The sequence below is a fragment of the Coccomyxa subellipsoidea genome, assembly GCF_000258705.1.
Source record: "Coccomyxa subellipsoidea C-169, whole genome shotgun sequence".
Lineage (NCBI taxonomy): Eukaryota > Viridiplantae > Chlorophyta > Trebouxiophyceae > Coccomyxaceae > Coccomyxa > Coccomyxa subellipsoidea.
The window spans coordinates 484,171-505,078 of NW_005178032.1; the positions used below are offsets into that span (position 1 = coordinate 484,171).

General features: G+C 53.4%; 4 protein-coding genes across 4 annotated transcripts; 2 read left to right on the forward strand and 2 right to left on the reverse strand.

Moving 5' to 3' along the window:
• Positions 1–1,054: 1,054 nt before the first annotated feature.
• Positions 1,055–3,279, forward strand: COCSUDRAFT_17175 (cysteine proteinase; the record flags this gene model as incomplete). The annotated part of the gene is made up of 5 exons (XM_005646293.1): positions 1,055–1,241; positions 1,479–1,549; positions 1,936–2,119; positions 2,407–2,566; positions 3,033–3,279. The coding sequence occupies 5 exons, from the start codon at positions 1,055–1,057 to the stop codon at positions 3,277–3,279; spliced, it is 849 nt and encodes a 282-aa protein (XP_005646350.1).
• A 3,008-nt stretch (positions 3,280–6,287) lies between these two features.
• COCSUDRAFT_29803 (Pkinase-domain-containing protein) lies at positions 6,288–9,937 on the reverse strand (the record flags this gene model as incomplete). The annotated part of the gene is made up of 8 exons (XM_005646294.1): positions 9,750–9,937; positions 8,885–9,042; positions 8,533–8,672; positions 8,297–8,402; positions 7,934–8,064; positions 7,472–7,718; positions 6,983–7,228; positions 6,288–6,609 (listed from the first exon to the last, which is right to left on the reverse strand). Exons 1-8 carry the CDS (start codon positions 9,888–9,890, stop codon positions 6,288–6,290), a joined length of 1,491 nt encoding a protein of 496 aa, XP_005646351.1. The 5' UTR covers positions 9,891–9,937.
• Positions 9,938–10,950: 1,013 nt separating this feature from the next.
• Positions 10,951–14,059, reverse strand: COCSUDRAFT_42850 (hypothetical protein; the record flags this gene model as incomplete). The annotated part of the gene is made up of 8 exons (XM_005646295.1): positions 10,951–11,025; positions 11,255–11,317; positions 11,851–11,990; positions 12,244–12,520; positions 12,877–13,043; positions 13,315–13,360; positions 13,628–13,764; positions 14,014–14,059. 8 exons carry the CDS (start codon positions 14,057–14,059, stop codon positions 10,951–10,953), a joined length of 951 nt encoding a protein of 316 aa, XP_005646352.1.
• A 399-nt stretch (positions 14,060–14,458) lies between these two features.
• Positions 14,459–19,561, forward strand: COCSUDRAFT_66691 (hexose transporter). Its single transcript, XM_005646296.1, has 14 exons — positions 14,459–14,580; positions 14,815–14,941; positions 15,090–15,140; positions 15,229–15,432; positions 15,653–15,768; positions 15,929–16,023; positions 16,166–16,211; positions 16,387–16,523; positions 16,730–16,807; positions 16,959–17,049; positions 17,363–17,514; positions 17,768–17,924; positions 18,208–18,359; positions 18,607–19,561. Exons 2-14 carry the CDS (start codon positions 14,877–14,879, stop codon positions 18,841–18,843), a joined length of 1,581 nt encoding a protein of 526 aa, XP_005646353.1. The 5' UTR covers positions 14,459–14,580; positions 14,815–14,876; the 3' UTR covers positions 18,844–19,561.
• The last annotated feature ends 1,347 nt before the right edge of the window (positions 19,562–20,908 follow it).

Sequence of the window (20,908 nt, forward strand, 5' to 3'; positions counted from 1 at the left end):
GCGCCAGGTGCGCCCCTCCATCCTGCAGCCTTTTGAGAATGTCCAAGTGTCGAGAGATTCAAAAAACGTGTTCCTTCTGCGTTTCCAAGATGCATCCTTGGTCATGCTGGCCTGGCACTCCGTTGTTGACCCTTTTGAATCCTGTATGAAAAGGGAACATTGGCTGCGATGTGCTGTGCTGACCTTCTGCATGCCTTGGTGCAGCGCTAATGGCGAACGGAGATGTTGGCAAGAAGGAGCCCGTGTACAAGGCCAAGGACCCTCCCAAGTCCAACGCTTGGGCCAGGCCCGGCAGCGCGGTGAGCTGCATGCACCCATGTTGCATTGCACCCAAATGCAGAAACTGCGCAGATAACCAGCTTGCATGCCCTTTGATGTGCCGTGGATCATGGCTGAATGACAAACAGCTCCTGAGGACAAGCTCTGGCTCCCAAGGACAGCTGTGTGATTGGAACATGTCACGCTGCATTCCTCATCTGCGGCTAATAATTGTCAGAGTGTGCAATCAGAGTGCTCCTGTTGTGATTGCGTTCTGCCGGTGCAGGGCCCGAACGCGGTGACACTAGCGGCGCGGCTGAGCCAGCAGGCGCTGCTGCCGGACATGATGTTCCCCACAGTCAACCGCTTCAACCCCAACAACGGCCGCCCCCTGCCCACCGCCAACGGTGCGGGTTGGGCGCCTTCTTTTCTTTCCAGGCCAATTTCTCGCTCTGCACAGTGCCTGAGGGCTGGTCAAACATTGGGGCATTGCATTGAATCTATGTGCCAGTGTGCTCTGGTGCGATGAAAGTGCTCAGCGTCAGTTGGGAGCTGGTGAGAGGACATGGCAACAATGTTGTGTGCAACCCTCTCTTGGTGCAAATGACATTGTATAGGCATCCTTCATGTCCACCGAGTTGGCTGCTGAGCACTTCATCAAATCTCCGCGTTCTCGCCATATATATAGCCTTCCCGTACATCCAGGGGACTTGTGGACTCCTGTTCTCTATAGTTGACGTCTTTGAAAGTTCACAGTTGCCACAAGTTTCATGCGGCTGAATCCTGTGGGTCGCGAATGCCCGGTCCTGACCCAGGGCTGATTGCGCATACAGGCAAGGCGACGACGGCTGCGGCCGCGGCGTCGGCAGCGGCCACGCGGCAGCAGGAGGATGCGCAGGAGTTCCTGGGCTTCCTGCTGGACTCGGCCCATGAGGAGCTGCTGCGATTGCGCCTTCTCCACGCCGCCTCCCTCGGCAATCCCGGTGCGCGCATTTCCGCATTTTTCAAATTCTCCTCACTTTCCTTCCCTTTCTGTTGAGCACTCCTCAGGTCTGCAAGGATCCAGTGCTGTTTGTAGAGCATTCTTTAGGCTGGCATTGATAAGCAGGCCCACAGCGCTGCAGTTGTCCTGCTGGGCCAGGCTGATGCAAGTTTTACCGAATATTGGTGTCTTCAACTGCCAAGAGTTGACATTTGGCATCGGTGTGCAGACGAGGCAGCAGAGGGGTCGGAGGCTGGCGGAGATGATGAGGAGTGGCTGATGGCGGGGCGCTCCAAGAAGAAGAAAGCCGTCACCCGCGGCACCACCTCCATCCAGGCAGACCTCTTGCTCTAGAATCTTTCTTGAATTGTATCTAGTTAGCGTGTTTTGCTGCTCTATTGCCGGAAATCTGTCACTACTGGACATGTTGCTCTCTGCCAATGTGACTGCTCATCGCGTGTGGCAACCAGGTGGCATCACGTCAGGAGCAACACTCTTATTTACTTACATGATGCCTGCCTCTCGCCTTGAGATTGCTCTAGCGCACTTCTTCTCTGTGCATGAGGTGCAGCATGGCAGGTGGCTACTTGTGCTCTCGCGGAGGCCTCTTCGTTGCGTGAGGTGTGTCACGCGTAGGGGCAGGCATGTGCCGCACTTGAATCTGAGCTGCTTTGAATGTCTGCGGTGTGCTGCAGGGCGGCACGACGCTGGCGAGCGCGGTGTTTGGGGGCGCGCTGCGCAGCGAAGTGAAGGCAGCGGGGGCGCCGGCCAGCGCGACGCTGGAGCCTTGCTTTGTGGTGCATCTGGACATCCAACCGGACGCCGTGCGCTCCGTCTCAGACGCGCTCCACGCCTTCACCTCCCCCGAGACCATCTCCGGTGCGTGGGCCCCTTGTGTAATACGCTCCTCTGTCACTATGGAGCACAGTCGTCTGACTTGTGTCACCATTTTTTGTGCATGCGGCACACGTCGTCAGTGGCTGCGCTGCCATGGTTCTGGATGTCATGGAGGGTAATGTTCTGTCTCGTGTTGGCGGGGGATCAATCCATTGCTGTGGGTGATTTGTAATTTTGCTGTGATGTGCAAGGGAGCCCGTCGGCTTCAAGTTGCCATTTTGTGAGCGTGGCATGCAGTGCTTGACAGCTAGGTGTGTGCGTGTGTGCAGGGTACAAGGTGCGGGACAACTCGGAGGGCGTGACTGCGCGCAAGGTGGTGCAGCTGTACGCGCTGCCTCGCATCCTGGTGCTGCACCTGAAGCGCTTCTCCTACGGCCTCACCGGCACTGGCAAGATCCACAAGACCGTCCACTACGGCGACCGCCTGCGGTGAGACCGCCCTCTTCCTTATCAGCTTTGATGTTTTGTAAGTTTGCAGACCAGCCGGCAGCTGCTTGTTGATAGCTTGCGGCCTAGTAAGGCGGGTGCCTATACTGTGCTGGGGAGGTGTATCATCGCTATTATAGAGATGCAGACTTTCATCACTGGCAGCTTTAGCGCTTCGGCCTACGATACATGGAAGTCCTCAGTGGCTTGCTCGCCAATTCACTGTACATTGCCAGGGCACTGGGTGGATAGGCAAGCAGCTCATTGAAGACCTTCATGTGTCGCCGATCTGCTTCTTTTTTAGGTGGGACGGCACCCAATCCTCCAAGCCCCTTAGGCAGCCTTATGGATACCACTGCGACAAAACTTTGTTTTGGGTCACCGAAACCCTTTGTTGGATTTCAGCAGCTGCATCCACCTCTTTACATTCCTCGCGCTAAAAGTAACTCGAGGCACACACTTGCGGCAGGGTGCAGCCGTCGTGGATGGCGGAGGGCTGCCCGGACGCGCGGCACCGTGGTGGCGCAGACTACGACTTGATCGCAGTCGTGCACCACCACGGCCGCACGCCAGCCGCCGGCCACTACACCGCCGATGTGCGCCAGCCGGACGGCAAGTGGCTGCGCTTCGACGACGCTGATCTCATGTCGGTACCGCTCGCGCGCGTCGTGGACGACAACAAGGCCTACCTGCTCTTCTACCAGCTCCGCGAGTGAACTACCCCACGCCTGCAGCTTCAGCTTGCTGATGAGGAAAGCACGTAAAATTCTCGCTGCTTGGTAGAAAGGTTCTTCGCGAGATGAGGATGTGCCAGGCGGCGGCGTGCACTCACCCTAAGGAGGAAAGATTGGCGGATGCTGCAGGAGAGCCATCAGCATATAGTTGACGAGGATGCTGGAGGAATGAGCTGCCGGGGGTGCCCTTGATCATATATACTCAGTTGGGTTCTTGAGTTTCGGTTATTTGTCGACCCTGTTGGGGCATGGATGGTTGGGGCGGGTCTGGGTATCAGGGTGTTCTGGATTGGTGCGAAGCTCTACATACGGGGTTGGAAGTGGGGTGTCTGTTTTGGGCAATTGTTACAAAGGGGTCCACAGTTCCTGAATAGCTGTACCTGAGGCGAGGGGCGGCAGAATATCCAAGCAACATCTGGTTTGCTTGCCAACTGCGTGAAGGGATGAGCTGCCATATTGAAATGTTGGTGCGCTGGAGGTGCACATTGAAGGTGCAGGCCTGCAAGGGAAACTTGGGGTGGACTGCAGCTGGGGTGGGGTTGTGCTTGTGAGTGTGCATAAGGCGTGTCGGCTTGCTCTGGCCAGGTATGTTTTGTCTGGCAGTTCTCAGGGCGGCGCAGGGGTGTTGGTGCCGCCTTCTGGGCTGGGCTTTCATCATGTCCTGCTGTTTAGAAGCAAGCTTGACAGAAGACCAGAGAGCATATTTTTTTTGCACCTTCGGGGAGCGCTTCACCTTTTGAGGTGCAAGCTTCATGCATCTAATCCCGCGAATGGCATATGAGGAGAACATTTCAGTAGATTTGGGTCGCTGCATGGCTTGTTGTCCAGGATTAGCTCAAGGAGCACAGCCTGCACTGTGATCCTCAGCAATCATTCATTCCATGGTTGAAGGTTTGCACTGGGTTGGCTCTCCTCAGCATTCTCCCATGTAGGGAATCGAGCAGATCGCATACACAACGTGATTCCTTCTTGGCCCACAATGCCGAGCGCACCAAACACCAGATGGCAACATGGGTTTGAGCACTGCATGTGTGTGTCTGTTGTTTCAAGAGAGCGCGTTATGCAAGAAACAGTCCCTTCAATCTATAGGAGAAGTCGAGCACGCTGGAATACATTGTGAGGCTTCACCCTTGCGTGGAGCTCAAGAGTGAAAAGTTTTCTAGACCTTCGAACCTTTCTCCTATGGTGTTGCAGCAGTCTGAGCGACAAGGCCGTTAAGTTCAGGAGAGAATATCGTTGGACCTTGAATATTCTCGCCGCACACGCAGTAGACCATGATGTGGAAAGAGATTGCCCGTGCAATGAGCGAAAGGAAGCACTGGGTGCTGACTTAATTTAGTATATCTGCCTTGCTGATTCCCACTTATAAGTAATTACACTGTGTAAACAGAATCTAATATTGATGTACCGAGGGCCTCGGGTACCTGCAGTAAACTGATGCTTTCAAGTGGATAGGCAGTTAGTAAGCCGTCATGCATGATTTTGATGACTGACATCATCAGAAATAGTATTTCATGCACTATCACACTACCACGGCAGCGAGATATCTTGCACAGGAGCCGATGCTTACATGCAGTTGCACTTAAATGGGCAAATACCACAAACGCCCATTGACAATCCATCTAGATGAGTCCCTAAGTGGTTATAACTGTGAAAATTACGTTGCAGCAAGCGTTAGAATTGCAATGAAACACGATAGGGTCCTCTAACGGCCCACAACACTCCTTTCACTTATGCATGGATACAATCGATGAGTCATCCCCTCTGGCACGCACACGAGTCCGGATCAGGCTGAAGCTTTACGCTAGACAAGCGCAGATAGATACAAAAGCTGAAATTTAAGAGAAAGCCGTTTTGCAACTTGGTACACATGCACCTGTGTGCGCCGCGACTGAGTCGCAAGGCACGTGCACAGATCCGCTAGGGATACACTCACAGCCTGGGAAACCACACTGCGTCAATACTGTACCTTTCACATGCCCTGCCTATGACTCACAGCAATGCAGCATTCCTCAATCACCGCACAACACTCTCGGCTCGCGACCAAAAATGTCAGCCATTGCATGGCCTGCATCACATGAAAGAAATACAATTTCATGAGGCCTAGCGGCGGAGGACATCGCCCCAGCACGCGCGCCTGAAACTCATCTCACCCAGAATACTTTATAATGCGCTGACACTTTCTCCGCAATCCAACGCCATGCGCTGCCAAACACGGCTGAGGCAGCAGGTGCTACGATCTTCTCTCTCTTTTTCCACGTGCACCCGCGATCAGCCGCTGCAGATGGCCTCTTCAGAGTACTTAGTGAGCCCTGGCCACTGGGCTGACTGGGCAGGAGTCTAGAGTGGAATTCCTGGAGCACGTGCGGCTCGCGCTCTCAGCCTGCGCCACCCCCTGTACAACCAAGAATGCCTGTCAGTATACCTCCAGAACAGCATAATCATGACAGCTCAAAATCTGCTACGAGTCCCACCCCCTTGCAAGACTGTCAGCATGCAGGATTTTACTAGCATGCTTCTGCGCTGCAGCCCCACGGGTCGAAGAATGCTTGTGAACGAGCACATTGGCTCAAGGAACAACACATCAGGCATGCAGGGGAAGAGCAGCTCACACGCAGCAGGCAGCGCTTGAAAGTCTCTGCGCGCATGATGACCTCGGCCCCATGAACAAAGCCCTCGGCCACCATCAGCTTGGTCAGCTGCTCCTCCTTCACGTCAATGTGGCACTCCTGTGCACACCCAGCCCCCATCAGCCTCAAAATCACTCTTGCCTTTGCACAAAAAGATGATGACATCAAAAATCAATATTGCAGGTCCAAGGAGGGCAACTGTGGGATTGAATATCCGGCCTCATGCTAGTCAGGAACATGTTCCTATGCACTCTTTAGTGAGGGCCCTTGTGACCATGGACGTCATATCCTTTGTCATCCAGTCGCACCTTATGACAGCCCACACTGCAGGATGCAACCCACATCCCAGCACAGGCAGGTCTAGTACGACAGCAGTTCCTCCCCTCCACAAGAGCCTTCAATCAGAGCAATCCTAAAACAAGGGCGCACTTGGAGGGCGGAGGCGAAGACGCGGGGCCCCAGCTCGCCGTCGTGGTCATCGTCAAGGTCAGAGAAGACGCGCGTCAGCGTCTCGCTCGTCAGCGCGCGCTTGCGGTCCATCGCTCCGGCTATGAACTCCTCCAGATTGATGGAGCCGCAGCCCGACACGTCCAGCTCTCGCGCCAGCTTCTTTATGGACTCCCGGTCCATCTGCTTGCCCACCGCGCCCAGTCCCTCCCGCAGATCCTCCGCGGTTATGCATCTGTACACACGCAGCGCTGGTCACTATTCTGGCATGCAAGTTACCTGTAAACTACATTGTTGCCACTCTGCATGGGCGTGTCTTCAGTAGGCGACCCATTGCATGGACAAGTGACATTTCCACCGGGCATGCATGAATTTTTGCATCCATGCCTGGCATGGCGATATCAGGATGCGCGGGAGCATTCTGTTGCGCAAGGTTGACCAACACCCCTCCCTTGGCAAAGCATCTGCATTCTCACTCCAAGCGCTGCTCAGCAAGGGGAGGAGGCCTACAACTTTGCAAAAGGACAACCCCACATTGGACTCTGGCAAACAGCGCTATCTGCAGATCCAAGATTTTCTATGATGTTGATCGAGGCTGTTGGCCCCACCCGTCGTCGTCGTGGTCGAGAGCGCGGAACATGGCGCCAAGGCGGTCGATCTCCTTGGAGGTCAGCTGGTGCGCGGCCACGTTCAGCAACAGGCGCTCCAGCCGCGTCGTGCGCGTGAAGCTCTGCAGCCGCGACAGCACCACGCTGCTCAGCTGCGTTGTCGGCGCGCTGAGCTCCTGTGAGATCCAGGGATGCGCCAGCGCCTCCGACACCGTCATCCGCGTCGCCGGGTCCTTGTCCAGTATCCTGCAAGCCACCCACCACCCTTCGGACTCTCATCCTATGCTGCCCCACAAATCACAATTAAGATGCTTCTGGCAGGCATTTCTGCAGCAGGGTGTGCAAGCACGGAAGGTCCTCTGATGTATTCTGAAGGCTCAACAGGTGCGCCACATGCCTCGGTAGGGGCATGCATCTTCTCCAAGGCTTTGGTGAGAACTCATCATGGTGGGCCTGTGCGCATTGTTTGGACCACGCATGCATGCGCACCTGCGGATGAAGTCCTTGCCGGCCTCGGAGACGGCGTCCCAGAGGTCGCCGTCGAGGCGCGGCCGCGCGGTGAGGATGTTGTCAAACGTCTCGCGCGTGTTGGGGCCCCAGAAGGGCGGCAGGCCGGACAGCATGATGTACACGATCACGCCTGTGGACCACACATCGGCCGAGTAGCCGTACTTGCCGCGCAGCACCTCTGGCGCTATGTAGAAGCTGCTGCCCACCATGTCCCTCAGCTGCTTGCCTGCGCGCATGATGTGCATGAAATCAGACCATGCAATGGCCTGTTTCACAACATGTAAATAATTTCTGAGATCCTGGAGCGATTGGCACGAACATTACATTGCATATGTTGTACAATGCCAGCATAATAGGATCCATGAACTCACAACGATGTTTGAGCGAGTGCCTTCTGCCTTGCTGGCAGAAGGATGTACAACAAAAGGGGAGATGTCTGACCTGGCTCGAGCTGTGAGGCGGAGCCGAAGTCCACACAGCGCAGGTTCTCCATTGTGCAGGACACCTCCTGGCAGCTGTACTTCTTCTTCAGCAGCAGATTCTCCGGCTTCAGGTCGCGATTAACCACACCCCTGCAGCAGTCACTTGCATGTCAAAAGACAATCACAGAACGAGAGTTTGGTCCCTTACATCAGGCCCCCACTCAATTCATTTTTGGGCACCTGGCTGTGCTACGGGAACAGGCTGTGGAAACACTACAGACCGCTGCAGAGCCTTCAGAGGCGTGCCTTCTATACACAGCAAGATGCACATCCCTGATGGTGTGGATTAGCATGCTTTGTATGTCCAATATGAAGCACTCACTGTGAATGGCAGTGGCGGATGACTTCCAGGATGGCCCGCGCGTTGACGGCCGCATCCTTCTCAGACAAGTGCCCGCGCTCCAAAATCAGATCGAACAGCTCCCCACCTGCCGCACATCACCAATGTCTGGTAATCTGGACTCTGCAAGCTCATGCAAAGTCATCCCCACATCATGTTTATCACTGGTAATCAATTGCAAGGTGGCCCAGTCAGGAGAAGGTGTCTTTGAGGCGCACCTTCGCATTCCTCCATGACAATGTACACATAGTGCGCATCCTCTATGACCTCGTGTAGGCTCACAATGTTGGCGTGCTCAGCGCAGCGCGCCAGCATCTGCGCCTCATGCCGCCAGCCTGCCCCTGCACTGGCTCCCACCCTGCCGACGATCATCATCTTGTCAGCTCAAGGCGCACCATCTCCAGCAGCATCAGGTTGATGCCACATGCCAGATGACTGGCCTGATTTATGAGAAGCTATTCAACGCAGCAGATGCCAGGCTGAACCTTTGGGGCTAACAAACTGTACGTGTCAGAGGAGAATGCAATCTCCTAACAGCCACTGTCAGAGAGGATGTTGTGGGCAACTGACCGCTTGCAAGAGCCACCGTAGTCGGGCTGATGTTTGGAGATGCGCTTGCATGCAAAGCGCTTGTCGGTCTTGCGGTGGCGGACGCTGTAGACCACATCGGAGGAGTCTGCGCTGGTGTGGCTCAGCTTGTCCAGAAACTCGTACTCTGCCTTGACATCCTGCACACAATACAAGCACTTTGCACATCAGGGCAATACACCTCCAGCATCTAATGTCTCATACATATCTAGGGCGTAAAAAAGCACTTTGTCTTGCATTCACAGGAGCAAGTATTGCAATCGCAGAGAAGGCCACAAACTGTCACTAATGTCGTACCCTACCCCTGCCTCCAAAGAGTGGGCACTATTGTCCCCATGGGCCTCGGGAAATCATCCTAAAGCATATAATATGCATTAGATGGCAGTCCCGCAACAAAACCAGTGCAAAGTGCTCAGGTTGTACCTGCATAAACCATCACGGACGCAGGACTTTGCAGCAACCTACTGCCACTTCGCAGCACAACTAGCACTTTACAGCAGATCTATAAATTAAAGGGGTTCCTTAGCACGACATAACTTACATTGGATGCAACACAAGAGACACACCCCTCGACTTTCCGAGAACCTTAAAATCCCCAATTCCCACAACCAGCGAGACAGCTGCAAGATCTGTAGCTTACATCCAACAGAAACAACATCAATGTGTATGAACACTCGTATCACCGTTACCAGTGTCGATACGTTTCTTGGACACACTCGGCTTTCGAAGCCACCAAAAAGCGCCCTTGACTCGGCACCAGAAGGCCTATTCGACCTTGAAGTCACCCTCCTTCCAGATTCAGACTGACGGCAGGTGAGGATGGGCGGTGCACATGTGGGCAACTCACCCCTTTGGTCCAGGGTATCCCGCGAGGCAGCTTTATGTCCTGGGATGTCGGCGTGGTCGGGGTGCCGCGCTTGAAGGACCCGCTCCTACGGCAGGTAGCGCCGGTGCAGAGTGGTTTTGGGTAGTTTGTGATTGCCTCCATGGTGGAGGATCCATCAGAAGCGCCCTGCAGGGCGCGGTACTACTCTCGGAGGGAAGAAGTGGCCGTGTGCCTCTCGGGAAACTCCTCAAGCGCTGGTGCTGACGTGGGGGTCGTGAATCCTGCGGCGATCGGAGGACGTGTCACCCACGTGGAGTGATGAAGAAGGTGGACACCTGGGAACCTCGACATGCAGCTTCAGCGATTCGTGATCTGGTGGGATCAACGGAATCCTGGGACCCTCTATGTGACCACGTCTTGTCCGGTCCCTGCTCAGGCACACCAGTGTGTAGAACACAGCACATCTAATCAGCCCGTATTGGCTGGCACGATGTAATGTTTCTCTCTCTCTCTCTCTCTCTCTCTCTCTCTCTCTCTCTCTCTCTAGGAGGGCCTCCTGACAGTCTTGTGATGCATGCACAACTGCATATCTACCCGCGACAGAGTGACTTGATCCTGTTCATGAGGCTCAGCTGATGCAGCTGCATGCATGGAGGTGATTATATATATAATCATCATGATGGTCAGCTCTGCGCGTGCATGCATGCTAGCTGCGAGATCAGCTGAAGTCTCAGCAGCTTCTACCACAAAAGCGGACTGTTCAATGCTAGCACCTGCATCCACTGGAAACCATCGATGATAAATATCTACATTCAATCCTGTGCAGAATACACCCGGTGGGCCACTGGTGGCAGCCCAAAACCAACAACGCTGCCAGCACAATGTGGGCATGTGACATCATGGAACAAAGAACTTTAGCAGAGCATCAGGTAGTGTGACTCACCCTGGTCACCACAGTGGCCATAGAAACATTTCTATGTGAACAATCGCACATGGCACTAGGGTGCCACCATTGCAGGCACACAGATGCGTAGAAAAAACTTCTAAAGTGCACTGTACAAGGTGGCGCATGCCATGCCACAGTGTGCATAGCCGACACAACATGTGCAACAGATAACAGCAGTTTCAAACCATCCACACTCCCCCAGTGACTGATGTGATATCACCCTTGCGCAAGGGCATCAATGGCTACATGAACTATTGCTCGCAGCAGATGCTTTCCTTAAGAGCCACCAGACTGTGCCAGCGCGAGGATGTTGAGGATGCTCACAAAGAGCAAGACCACGTCCAGGTACACCTGAACAGGCATTTACCTTTCAGCCTCCCATCTGCTCCCATGGGGTGCTGCATGCGGCATCTGCCTGTTCAAGTCACTGACAAAGACAGCCGGAGCAGATGGGATCTTATTTCAACTCTCTGCAAAGCAAGTGCGCAGTTCTAGAAGGAGAATAACGATCACTGCCGAGCCGAAAGCGAATGGACCTCTCTTGAAGAGAGTCTCTTCTCTCAGAAGCACAAGATCGCACCTGGACGGATGCATAGACGTAGTCATCTGGAGATAGCTCCACAGCTCGGCCGCCCATGATGGCCTGCAAGCAGACACAGCAAATGCAAGCGCTTTCTTGATAGTAGCAGGCCCGCATATCTGTGCTTCACAGCACAGGGAAGGAGGCACCTCAGGGGGTGCACTTGTAGTGACACCTGAGATTGGGAGAAGGCCTGAAAGCCCCTAGTTTCTTGTTCCTATGGTTGATATTAGCGGCAATCAGATGAAAACTTGCTGGGCAATGCACTCTTTTCTTAGCCCTTTCGATAGGGTAGGAGGACCCATTGATAGAACAAACTTGTGCAATGCAGAAGAGACCAGGACCACCACAGGCTTTGTTTCGACCCTGCCATCCACTTAAGGTGGTAAGCTGATATGGAACCGCGTGCATATACGTATTCTCAGACATTTACCACCTCAAGGGCTTGGCTTAAAAGGTAGGATTGATCTCATCTACCAGAACAGGGCTGTTGTAAATGGTCTCTAGTACGATCGCTAGGAATTCAGCAAAGAGGGCCATAAATACTTTCAGTACTACGGTTGTACCCCTTAACTGAGGGTTGACTTGTCTCTCACCTGGAGATCGAACAGCAGGTAGGCGGTGAACAGGACTGCAGCGACTGAGCTGATGACAAGGTAGTAGATGTTGCTGGGCACAAAGACGCCCACAAAGATCATGATCATGAACACAAAGCCCAGGGTGTACAGTAGGCCGCCTGCGCCAAGTACCAGACTGTTTCACCGGCAGGCCTGTGACTGACAAGTCTATCAACATCACCGTCAAACCACTGTTCCCACTCAGTAAGACCTACTTTTCACCCATCCATGTAGCCAGCCCAAGTGACAGTACAGCACCAACATGCTGCAGCTGAAATACAGAGATGCATGCACAGCCTCGCAGGCCATGGCAATCATGATTACCAGGCGGACATGGGAAATGTCAGGCAGCCGTGGGGAGCAGGGCCTCACCAGCTTGCGTGAAGTCAAAGCCGGAGGAGGCGGCGACTATGAAAATGAAGGCGACAGCTGCGGCGGTCATGCCGAGCGCCATCAGCAGCAGCTCGGTGTCAAAGAAGGCCGTGATGATGCCGGTCAAGAGGGCGAAGGACAGGGTGAATATGCCGAAGGTTATGTAGTTGTAGGGGTGGTTATGCCTTGCGCGATCGTTGCTGGCCAGCGCCAGTACCGCCACGAAGGAGACCGCCCACAGCAAAAAGAAAATCCATGCATGATCGTTCACCGCCACCTGCACGGCACAAGACAACATCGAGTGCCTTCAGTGAAATGCCTCGGCTGCACTTCTTGTATGTCAGCACTGATGACTGCTGATTACACATGCAACAAACGGGAACAACATCAGATGATGACTGCTTGGAGGGGCTGGCGCAGCTAAATGTAACCAGGCATGCATGCACTGTAACTGATGTCTGCACAAGGACAGTGGCAGCACCAGGGTCAACAATGCACTCTTGCAGTACGCATGCCGTGAAACCTGCAGCACAACCAGGGGCACTGCCTGCTATTGTGAGTGCATACAAGCAGTTCTGCCGAGCGCAAAATGCATTATGGCAAGGCAGCCTGCTGAGAGAGAGGGGGGCTTACGCGCGCGGGCTCCCAGTAGCGGAAGAGGGCGCACGCGGCCACAGTGGCCAGCAGCTGCAGCAGCACGAGTCCCAGCACCTTCTCCACAAACCCCTTGCGCGTCTCGCTGTCCGTGAACATGGGGCCAAAGATGGGCTGCCATGCACCCGCCTCTGGGTCCCACGCCCCTGAAATAAATCCCAGAAATCAAACTGGAAGCTTCTGAAGGAGTGGGCTGTAGCTGTTGCAGATTCGCTGCAGGAATAGGTGGGGCAACAATTCCCATTGCCATGAGGCGATGGTCATGGACAAGGAAAGGACCAAGTAATGAGAAGGTTGCCGATGCCCAGGGCCCCAAGGCAGAAGACTTCCACAGAGCCAGCAAAAAACCCAGTTATTGTCTTGCGGGGAAGCATGACTGGGCCATATACGTCATGCTCCAATGAAAAGAGAATTTACCAGATCGAGCGCCTGGCAGAGGAACATAACCTGGAGCCACAAACACCTGCAACGCAAAACACTGCTTTGCTCACTAATCCCAACATGATACTCTAAAATGGGGAGCACAAGCATTTTCAGCGGATGTAGCACAGAACACTTGGGTGACTACAAAGCAAATTGCATTATACAGGTTGGTTGTGCAACCCAATTATTGCATGCAAATGGGGCATGGGCTCACCGCTGGCATTGGGCCCATCATAGCAGGATCAAAGAGTGGAGCGGATTGGCCGCCTGGCCCCTTTCCAGCATAAGGATTCCCGTGGAACGGCACCCTTGCATAGTACTCCTGCTGCGATGGAAATCTGAATGCGGGCTTCTGCTGCTGCTTGGCCTTCTCCTCAGCAGCGGCTGCAGCTGCAGCTGCAGCTACTGGGTCCTCCTGGCCGCGAGCAAAATCCTCATGTGAGCCTGCAGGACCACATGTACGAATTAGTAATGAGACTGTCAAAGAATGCCCTCAGGATCCACAGTGGTGAAGCAGAAAGGCAAGTCGTCAGAGGGCTGAATAAAGAGCACCGGCTGGCTCCACGTGCGGCGACGGTGGTGGGACCGGGGTTGGTACTTCCGAAGAAGATGGCCTGTCAGAATCCATCGCACTCTCGATGCAGCGCAGTCCTGCGCTGCAAAAGGCATCTGAGATGCATGTTGCCTCGGCACATGTGTCGTGACTTGTCAGGTGATCTTGAACCCGCAACCTCGCCATATTGACTAATCATCCGTCGGAAGTTGCTTTTTAGACTGTTCAGGATATGCACGCAATCCATGGTTGTTGCGCAAGGAAAGGGCGTCTGACAATGCCAACCTTGGGAATCCTCAGGTCTCACGATTAAGAAAGACACCAGCCAGCGCCCGAATTCGATGGACCAGGCCCACTGCAAGAATTCCCCAAATCACTACGCCTTTGATCCAACGCACTTCAGTGTGCCCTAACCTGCTCAGCACCAAAATAGTTTGCATGTCATGCAGACTCGGAACGTGCCTGATTTGGAACGAATCACAAATGTCCACATCAGCTCTCGGCTGACAGCTGGACCTTTGATCTGGACTTGCAGATTTCCGCACTCTCAACATCAAGCTATGTGGACGCTGGCTTCGACTGACTGCAAATTGACAGGTTGCTCTTGCTGAGGAGTGCCGTGCCCCGTCGGGGCTTTCCCGAAGGTCGCTGATCTAGGGCCCGTTGGAGGTTGTGTGCACTGCCCGAGTTCATCTTCGTCCCTGTAGGTAATTCCCAAGAAAAGTGATGAATGTTTCGATAGTACAAGCATCCTCACGTATTCACATAGTGTGCTTGCAAATGCAGTCCCACCAGTTGTGATGTACATCCGGAGTGTCTGTGCGTATCTTGCATTTTCCCTGTCAAAGATAGACTTTCTAGGACGCTGAATTTCTCTACGTATGTAAGTGCAACACGAGTCGCTGTATTTCCTTCTATTTGGGGCCTTTGTGATGTCGTAGGCGAAATTTAGTACAAGCAGCAGCAAGGTGCACCAGGGCTTCATAGCTTTGTGGCCCTCAAGATGGCAGGCGGCGCGATACTTGTTCCGGATAACAATATCAAAAGTTACAATGGCCGGCTGACATGGTACGACTGTTTTATACATGTCTTTGCAGTACTGGCTTCAGTGTGTACGAGCAAGCATCGTCACTGTGATTTGTGGCACAGGACTCTTGGCCTCTTATCCATGAGGCACTGTTCTATATTCTATATAGATTGAAAATGTGTGCCACAGGGTCGTGGTGCTGACATGCATAGTGGCATCGACGGGCGGCCTGCTGTTTGGGTAAGCCCTCACCTGTTCAGTTGCGCTGCGCACGGAATTTTTACATGCCTGATGTTGACATCAGCTCATCATCTGTATGATGTTGCAGATTTGACAATGGCATCACTGGGGGAGTGACATCTATGGAGCCCTTCCTGGAAAAGTTCTTCCCGGACGTCTATGCGCATGTGAAAAGCAAGGATGAGGGGAATAACGCCTACTGCAAGTACAATAACCAGGGGCTGCAGCTCTTCACCTCCTGCCTCTTCATTGCCGGCATGGTGGGCGGCCTCATTGGTGGCTACACCACCAGGTCTGCACCTCAAGTCCCATGCATGCAGCCTGCGAGAGATTTTGATCAACATCGTGTCGCCGACATCCTTCCAGATTGTGGTCTGGGATCTCAAATCACTGAGAAACACATCCCAACCCTTGTCCTTCGTGCTCTCATGTCCATGGCATATCATGCATGCAGAATACGTACAACAGCAATGCATAGAAAAGCACTGCATCATTGACATAGAGTGCTGCAGGGCACTGGGGAGGCGGCGTACCATGACCATTGGCAGTGTGCTGTTCCTGATTGGCGCTGGCCTCCAGGCAGGCGCTGAGCACCTTGGCATGCTCATTGCTGGCCGCATCATGCTCGGTGAGTCATCTGACATGTCCATTAGGAAGCTACTGGAAATTCACTGCGGTTGCACCATGATGTGCTGGACTCATGAATTATGCATGTTCAAGATGCTGGCAAATTCTGATCAACGTCATATCTTGTGGCTTTCTCAATTCAAGCTTGTTTTCTGTGGCAGGCTTTGGTGTGGGCCTGGCCAATCAGTCTGTCCCACTGTATCTGTCAGAGATCGCCCCGCCAAAGATGCGCGGCGGCCTCAACAATCTCTTCCAGGTCAGATGTCTCTTTTTAACCTACGCTTAGTGCATGTAACTGTACTCACCGGCGTATACATGGTGACCCTCTGTCTGCAGGATGCATGCATGCATCACGTGTTCTGAGATGATCTTCTGACATATTGACTATGCTCTTGCAGCTGGCGACTACTACAGGCATCCTTGTGGCGCAGCTTGTCAACTATGGTGCGCAGAAACTCTCGTCGGATAATTGCATTTCCAGGGCTGAGTCATTATGATAGCATGACATGAGCCACTGCTTTGCGCAGTTGCTCATGTCCAACTGCACCTGCTTCTGGGCAATCAGAAATTGACAGCTCTTCTCGGGCGAATCAGTAATGGACCAGTGGCTTGTGTGCAGGCACACAGAACCTGCATGACTATGGCTGGCGAGTGTCTGTGGGTGTGGCAGCCATTCCTGCCATCATTCTGCTCATTGGCAGTCTTGTGCTGCCAGAGACCCCCAACAGCCTCATCGAGAGGAACCACCACGAGCAGGTAGGCTCCCCCTTTCCTGGACTTTAAATCTCAGCCTGCTGTCACTTTCTTCTCACTCCATGCTTATTGGCTGCTGTGTCCAGCTTGAGTGCCTCAATATCTGCATCCTGGAATGATGAGGATGCATGCATGCCTTGGGTGGAAGGTGCATGGGTCTGCCTGCCAGAGTTCCTAGAATGGATGCAAAAATTGCATGTGCTGTGCAGGCGCGCAAAGTGTTGAGGAGGGTGCGTGGGACTGATGATATCGGCCTGGAGTTTGATGACATCTGCACTGCCAGCGCTGTCTCTGCGCAGGCAAGTGTTGCAATTCTTGGGTTGGTCTCTCACGGACCGCATTTCTGCATGTACAAGTAGAAGGTCTGCAGTGTGAGCTCATTGAATGGTGTGCAAGCTGAGCTGCCTGGATTGACACATGGCATGGTGATGCCTGCAGGTCAAGAACCCTTGGAGAAACATCATTTCCAGGAAGTACCGGCCTGAGCTGGTGATGGCTACATTCATTCCCTTCTTCCAGCAATTTACAGGTAAGATTGGTGTGACCACTCCGTGGTTTCGTGACTCAACTATTTGTGAAGGAGCATCTCCACTGCGGGATGGTCTTTTAATTCATCAGGCACCAAGACAGTGTCTATCTTACAGAATCAGCAAGGCATTAAGGGAAAGAACGCACTTGTATAGGAGGTGTACAATTTACATGCCGGATGCGATCAATAACGGCCCAATGTCTCCAATACCACAGCTCTCGTCCCTTAGAAGAATTACTATTACAATGCATTCCCATGTCCGCAGAGCCAGGTAAGGCAGCCGAAGTAAGTTGACCTCGCTGTGTGCATACAGGAATCAACAGTGTGGTGTTCTACGCGCCTGTCATTTTCAGCAGCCTGGGCATGGGCCAGGATTCTTCCCTCCTCTCCTCCGTTATCGTCGGTGTTGTCTTTGTGGTCACCACCGTCGTGGCAGTTCTGACAGTGGACAAATTTGGCCGCAAGGTGAGGAAGCTTCCCGTGTGTGTGGCTCCCCAATCCCCCCAAGCTGACAAATGCAATGCATCACTTGCATGCAAATACACTGCCCTGCATGCACAAGGATCGACAAGCAAAGAGGATGTGTAGTAAGCAAAGCTGACATGGCATGCATCTGGCCCTGTCTGATGGTTGGCCAGGTATTGACTCGGCAGACTCACATCTCTAACTTGTTCAGCATGGGTGATGCGCTGACATGTCTTTTGTGGTTGTATTGTAGATCCTCTTCCTGCAGGGCGGGGTGCAGATGATCCTGTCAGAAGTTATAGTGGCAGTCCTCCTGGCAGTGCAGTTCAATGCACACAGCGGGGAAGCCATCAACAAGGGCATTGGCGTTGCTGTCATCTTCTTCATCTGCCTCTTTGTTGCCGGCTTTGGTGAGCGCCTGATCTCTGTACAGGGCTTGTTCCTAGAAATTGTACCTGCAGCAGCCTCTTTATTGATTTACCTCACACTGGTGGCTGCATAGAAACCCTTCATCATGCCAGTTTGCCATGAACTCCGGCAGGTTCTAGCTGAGACAGTAACATTATAGTGCTTGCATTCCGACAGGAATAGAGCCATAGATGTATTGATGAAAAGATCCCTCATAACGCTTTGAAGATATGATAGTTTATATGGGGAAAGCGTGAAATAAGCTGCGGTTTGGACTGAATGCAGGCTGGTCATGGGGCCCGCTGGGCTGGCTTGTGCCGAGTGAGATCCAGCCGCTAGAGACCCGCTCTGCAGGCCAGGGCCTCACAGTGGCAGTCAACTTCCTCTTCACCTTCATCATCGGCCAGTGCTTCCTCTCCATGCTCTGCGCCTTCCAGGTCAGTCCCAATCCATCAGTTTTCTCCTTTTGACCCTGCAAGCGACGGCTCGGTCAAATGAGCGTCAGCTGGATCCACGCTGGGCCTGCAAGCATGCATTGATCGACTGCATGCTTTGCCATTCAGTGAGGTGTAATGCCACTGACTCTGGTCAGAGGAGACTTTCTGGATTGAGTGCAACACTTTCGGAACTTGAGTGCATTGTGCACTGATCGGCTTCTGATGCTGTTCTGGCTGCTGTGCGCAGTACGGCATCTTCCTGTTCTTTGCGGGCTGGGTGCTGGTGATGACTTTGTTCGTGGCATTCCTGCTGCCTGAGACCAAGGGCATCCCCATCGAGGAAATGGTGGTGGTCTGGCGCAAGCACTGGTTCTGGGCGCGCTTTGTGGAGCCGGCCGCCGCGGACCTCAAAGCCATGGAAACCGGCAACGGCGCCCAGCAGCTGCCCAGCAGCTACGCGGGCCCCGAGCCCAAGAGCGCCTGAGCTTTTGGCCCAACACAGCTTGAAGCAAATATTACTCCAACTGAAAGCTTTTCGGCGCAATAGGAGCTGTGCAGACTCGAGCTTGTCAGCTTGTCAGCGTGACAGGGCACAGGACTGGTTCCAGTTGGAAAGTGTCAAATAGGAATGATTGCCCCACAAGGTGGTTGAGAAAATGAGCCGGGCCTTGCAGCTGTGGATTGCGCTAAGCTGGGGATTGTGCCATGCCTGAAGCTTAAGTGCCGGAAATTTCTCAGGAAAGAGGCACAGAACAATGATGTGTACATTTGTACGTGAAGGTCTGTGACAAACAGAAAGAAATTTTCAATTTTGAGCTCCTCAGGGTAGCACGCGTGCCAATGACAGTGGCTGATGCCTCAGCTACAAGCACCATTTCATTATCTTCTGCAAAAGAAGACTTGTTAATTGATTTTCTGAACATGGTTATGAGATACCGGAGAATGCTTTTTGTGAAAGATTTTGTTCATACTGGACATGGCAAGAAAGATTTGAAGTGCTCTGTTGTCGCTCCTTTCCATAAGAGGTGCCCGAGATCTGCTTGTCCAATGCCTGGGAAGTGCAAGAGATTTTGGCAAAAATTGACTGCTTTGCAAATGTGACCCTGCAAATTGACAAAGAAGTACCTGGACTTGGGAGCATGAACTCGAGCTGTGTGGGCTTTCTGTCATAGATGGAGGCTGTAAAGAAGGTGCATGCACACATTGCTTGACTCTTTCCTGCTGCCAGAGCTACAGATTTAGATAGATCTGTCTATGATATTTGTCTTGGTGAGGCCATCATAATCACATGCACTGAGCATGATGCGTTGCGCTTGAATTACGCGGTCACGAATGAAAATTGGCGGCGCGTGGCATGCATGGGGCCCGTTTGTCCTCTTCTTGCGACTGCATGCAATCTTAGTCCACTGGTTGCCGCACTCTGCGTGCTTCTCCACCAGCATGCTGTCCTCTTGGTTGGAGTCACACTACCTGATGCTCTGCTAATGTTCTTTGTACCATGATCATATGATGTCACATGCCCACACTGTGCTGGCAGCGTAGTCAGTTGTGGGCTGCTGTAAGTTTGAATGTAGATGGTGTCCAGTGGATGCAGGTGCTAGCATTGAATAGTTTGCGTTTGTAGTAGAAGCTGCTGAGGATTCAGCTGATCTGGCATGCACGCGCAGAGCTGACCATCATGATAGTTATATAATCACCTGCATGCATGCAGCTGCATCAGCTGAGCCTCATGAACAGGATTAAGTAACTCTGTCGCGGGTAGATGTGCAGTTGTGCATGCATTGCAAGACTGTCAGGAGGCCCCGAGAAAGGTCCCAGGATTCCGTCAATCCCACCAGATACGGATCGCTGAAGCTGCATGTCCAGGTTCCCAGGTGTCTTCTTCTTCATCACTCCACGTGGGTGACACATCCTCCGATCGCCGCAGGATTCAGGACCCCCACGTCGGCACCAGCGCTTGAGGAGTTTCCCGAGAGGCACACGGCCACTGGCCAGTGGCACTTCTTCCCTCCGAGAGCAGTACCGCGCCCTGCATGGGCGCTTCTGATGGATCCTCCACCATGGAGGCAATCACAAACTACCCAAAACCACTCTGCACCGGCGCTACCTGCCGCAGGAGGGGGTCCTTGAAGCGCGGCGCCCCGACCACGTCAACATCCCAGCCTGTCCTGAAGACATAAAGCTGCCTCGCGGGATACCGAGCTGGACTAAGGGGGTGAGCTGCGCAGCTGCGGCCGCGGCACGGATCAGTCACTTACCTCATTCTCAAATAGGGGGCCTGGGCAGGGTTTTACGCTAGGTGTGCATGCGAGGACTGGCACATTTTTCCTCACCACCGGAATGTTCAAGCATAACGGCACGAGTGAGTCATGCATGCTTGCACGTGCTTGGGAAATCGCATTAGGTCGCATACGAAGCGGGGAGAGGACGTCGGCATCCGCAGAACGCAATTGAAGGATGTGGTGCATCAGGTCATACACGAACTCTGTAAGTGCTCAGAGATAGAGGCAGATCGCGATCAGCGCGTGCGATCAAGAGATCTGGAGTCG

What these genes read in the sequence shown, in the direction of transcription:
- COCSUDRAFT_66691 (XM_005646296.1), top strand. Translation starts at nt 14,877, where the DNA reads ATGGCAGGCGGCGCGATACTTGTTCCGGATAACAATATCAAAAGTTAC. An exon ending in ATTGGTGGCTACACCACCAG is followed by an intron (nt 15,433 to 15,652) that starts GTCTGCACCTCA and finishes AGAGTGCTGCAG; the next exon opens with GGCACTGGGGAGGCGGCGTA. An exon ending in GCCTCAACAATCTCTTCCAG is followed by an intron (nt 16,024 to 16,165) that starts GTCAGATGTCTC and finishes ATGCTCTTGCAG; the next exon opens with CTGGCGACTACTACAGGCAT.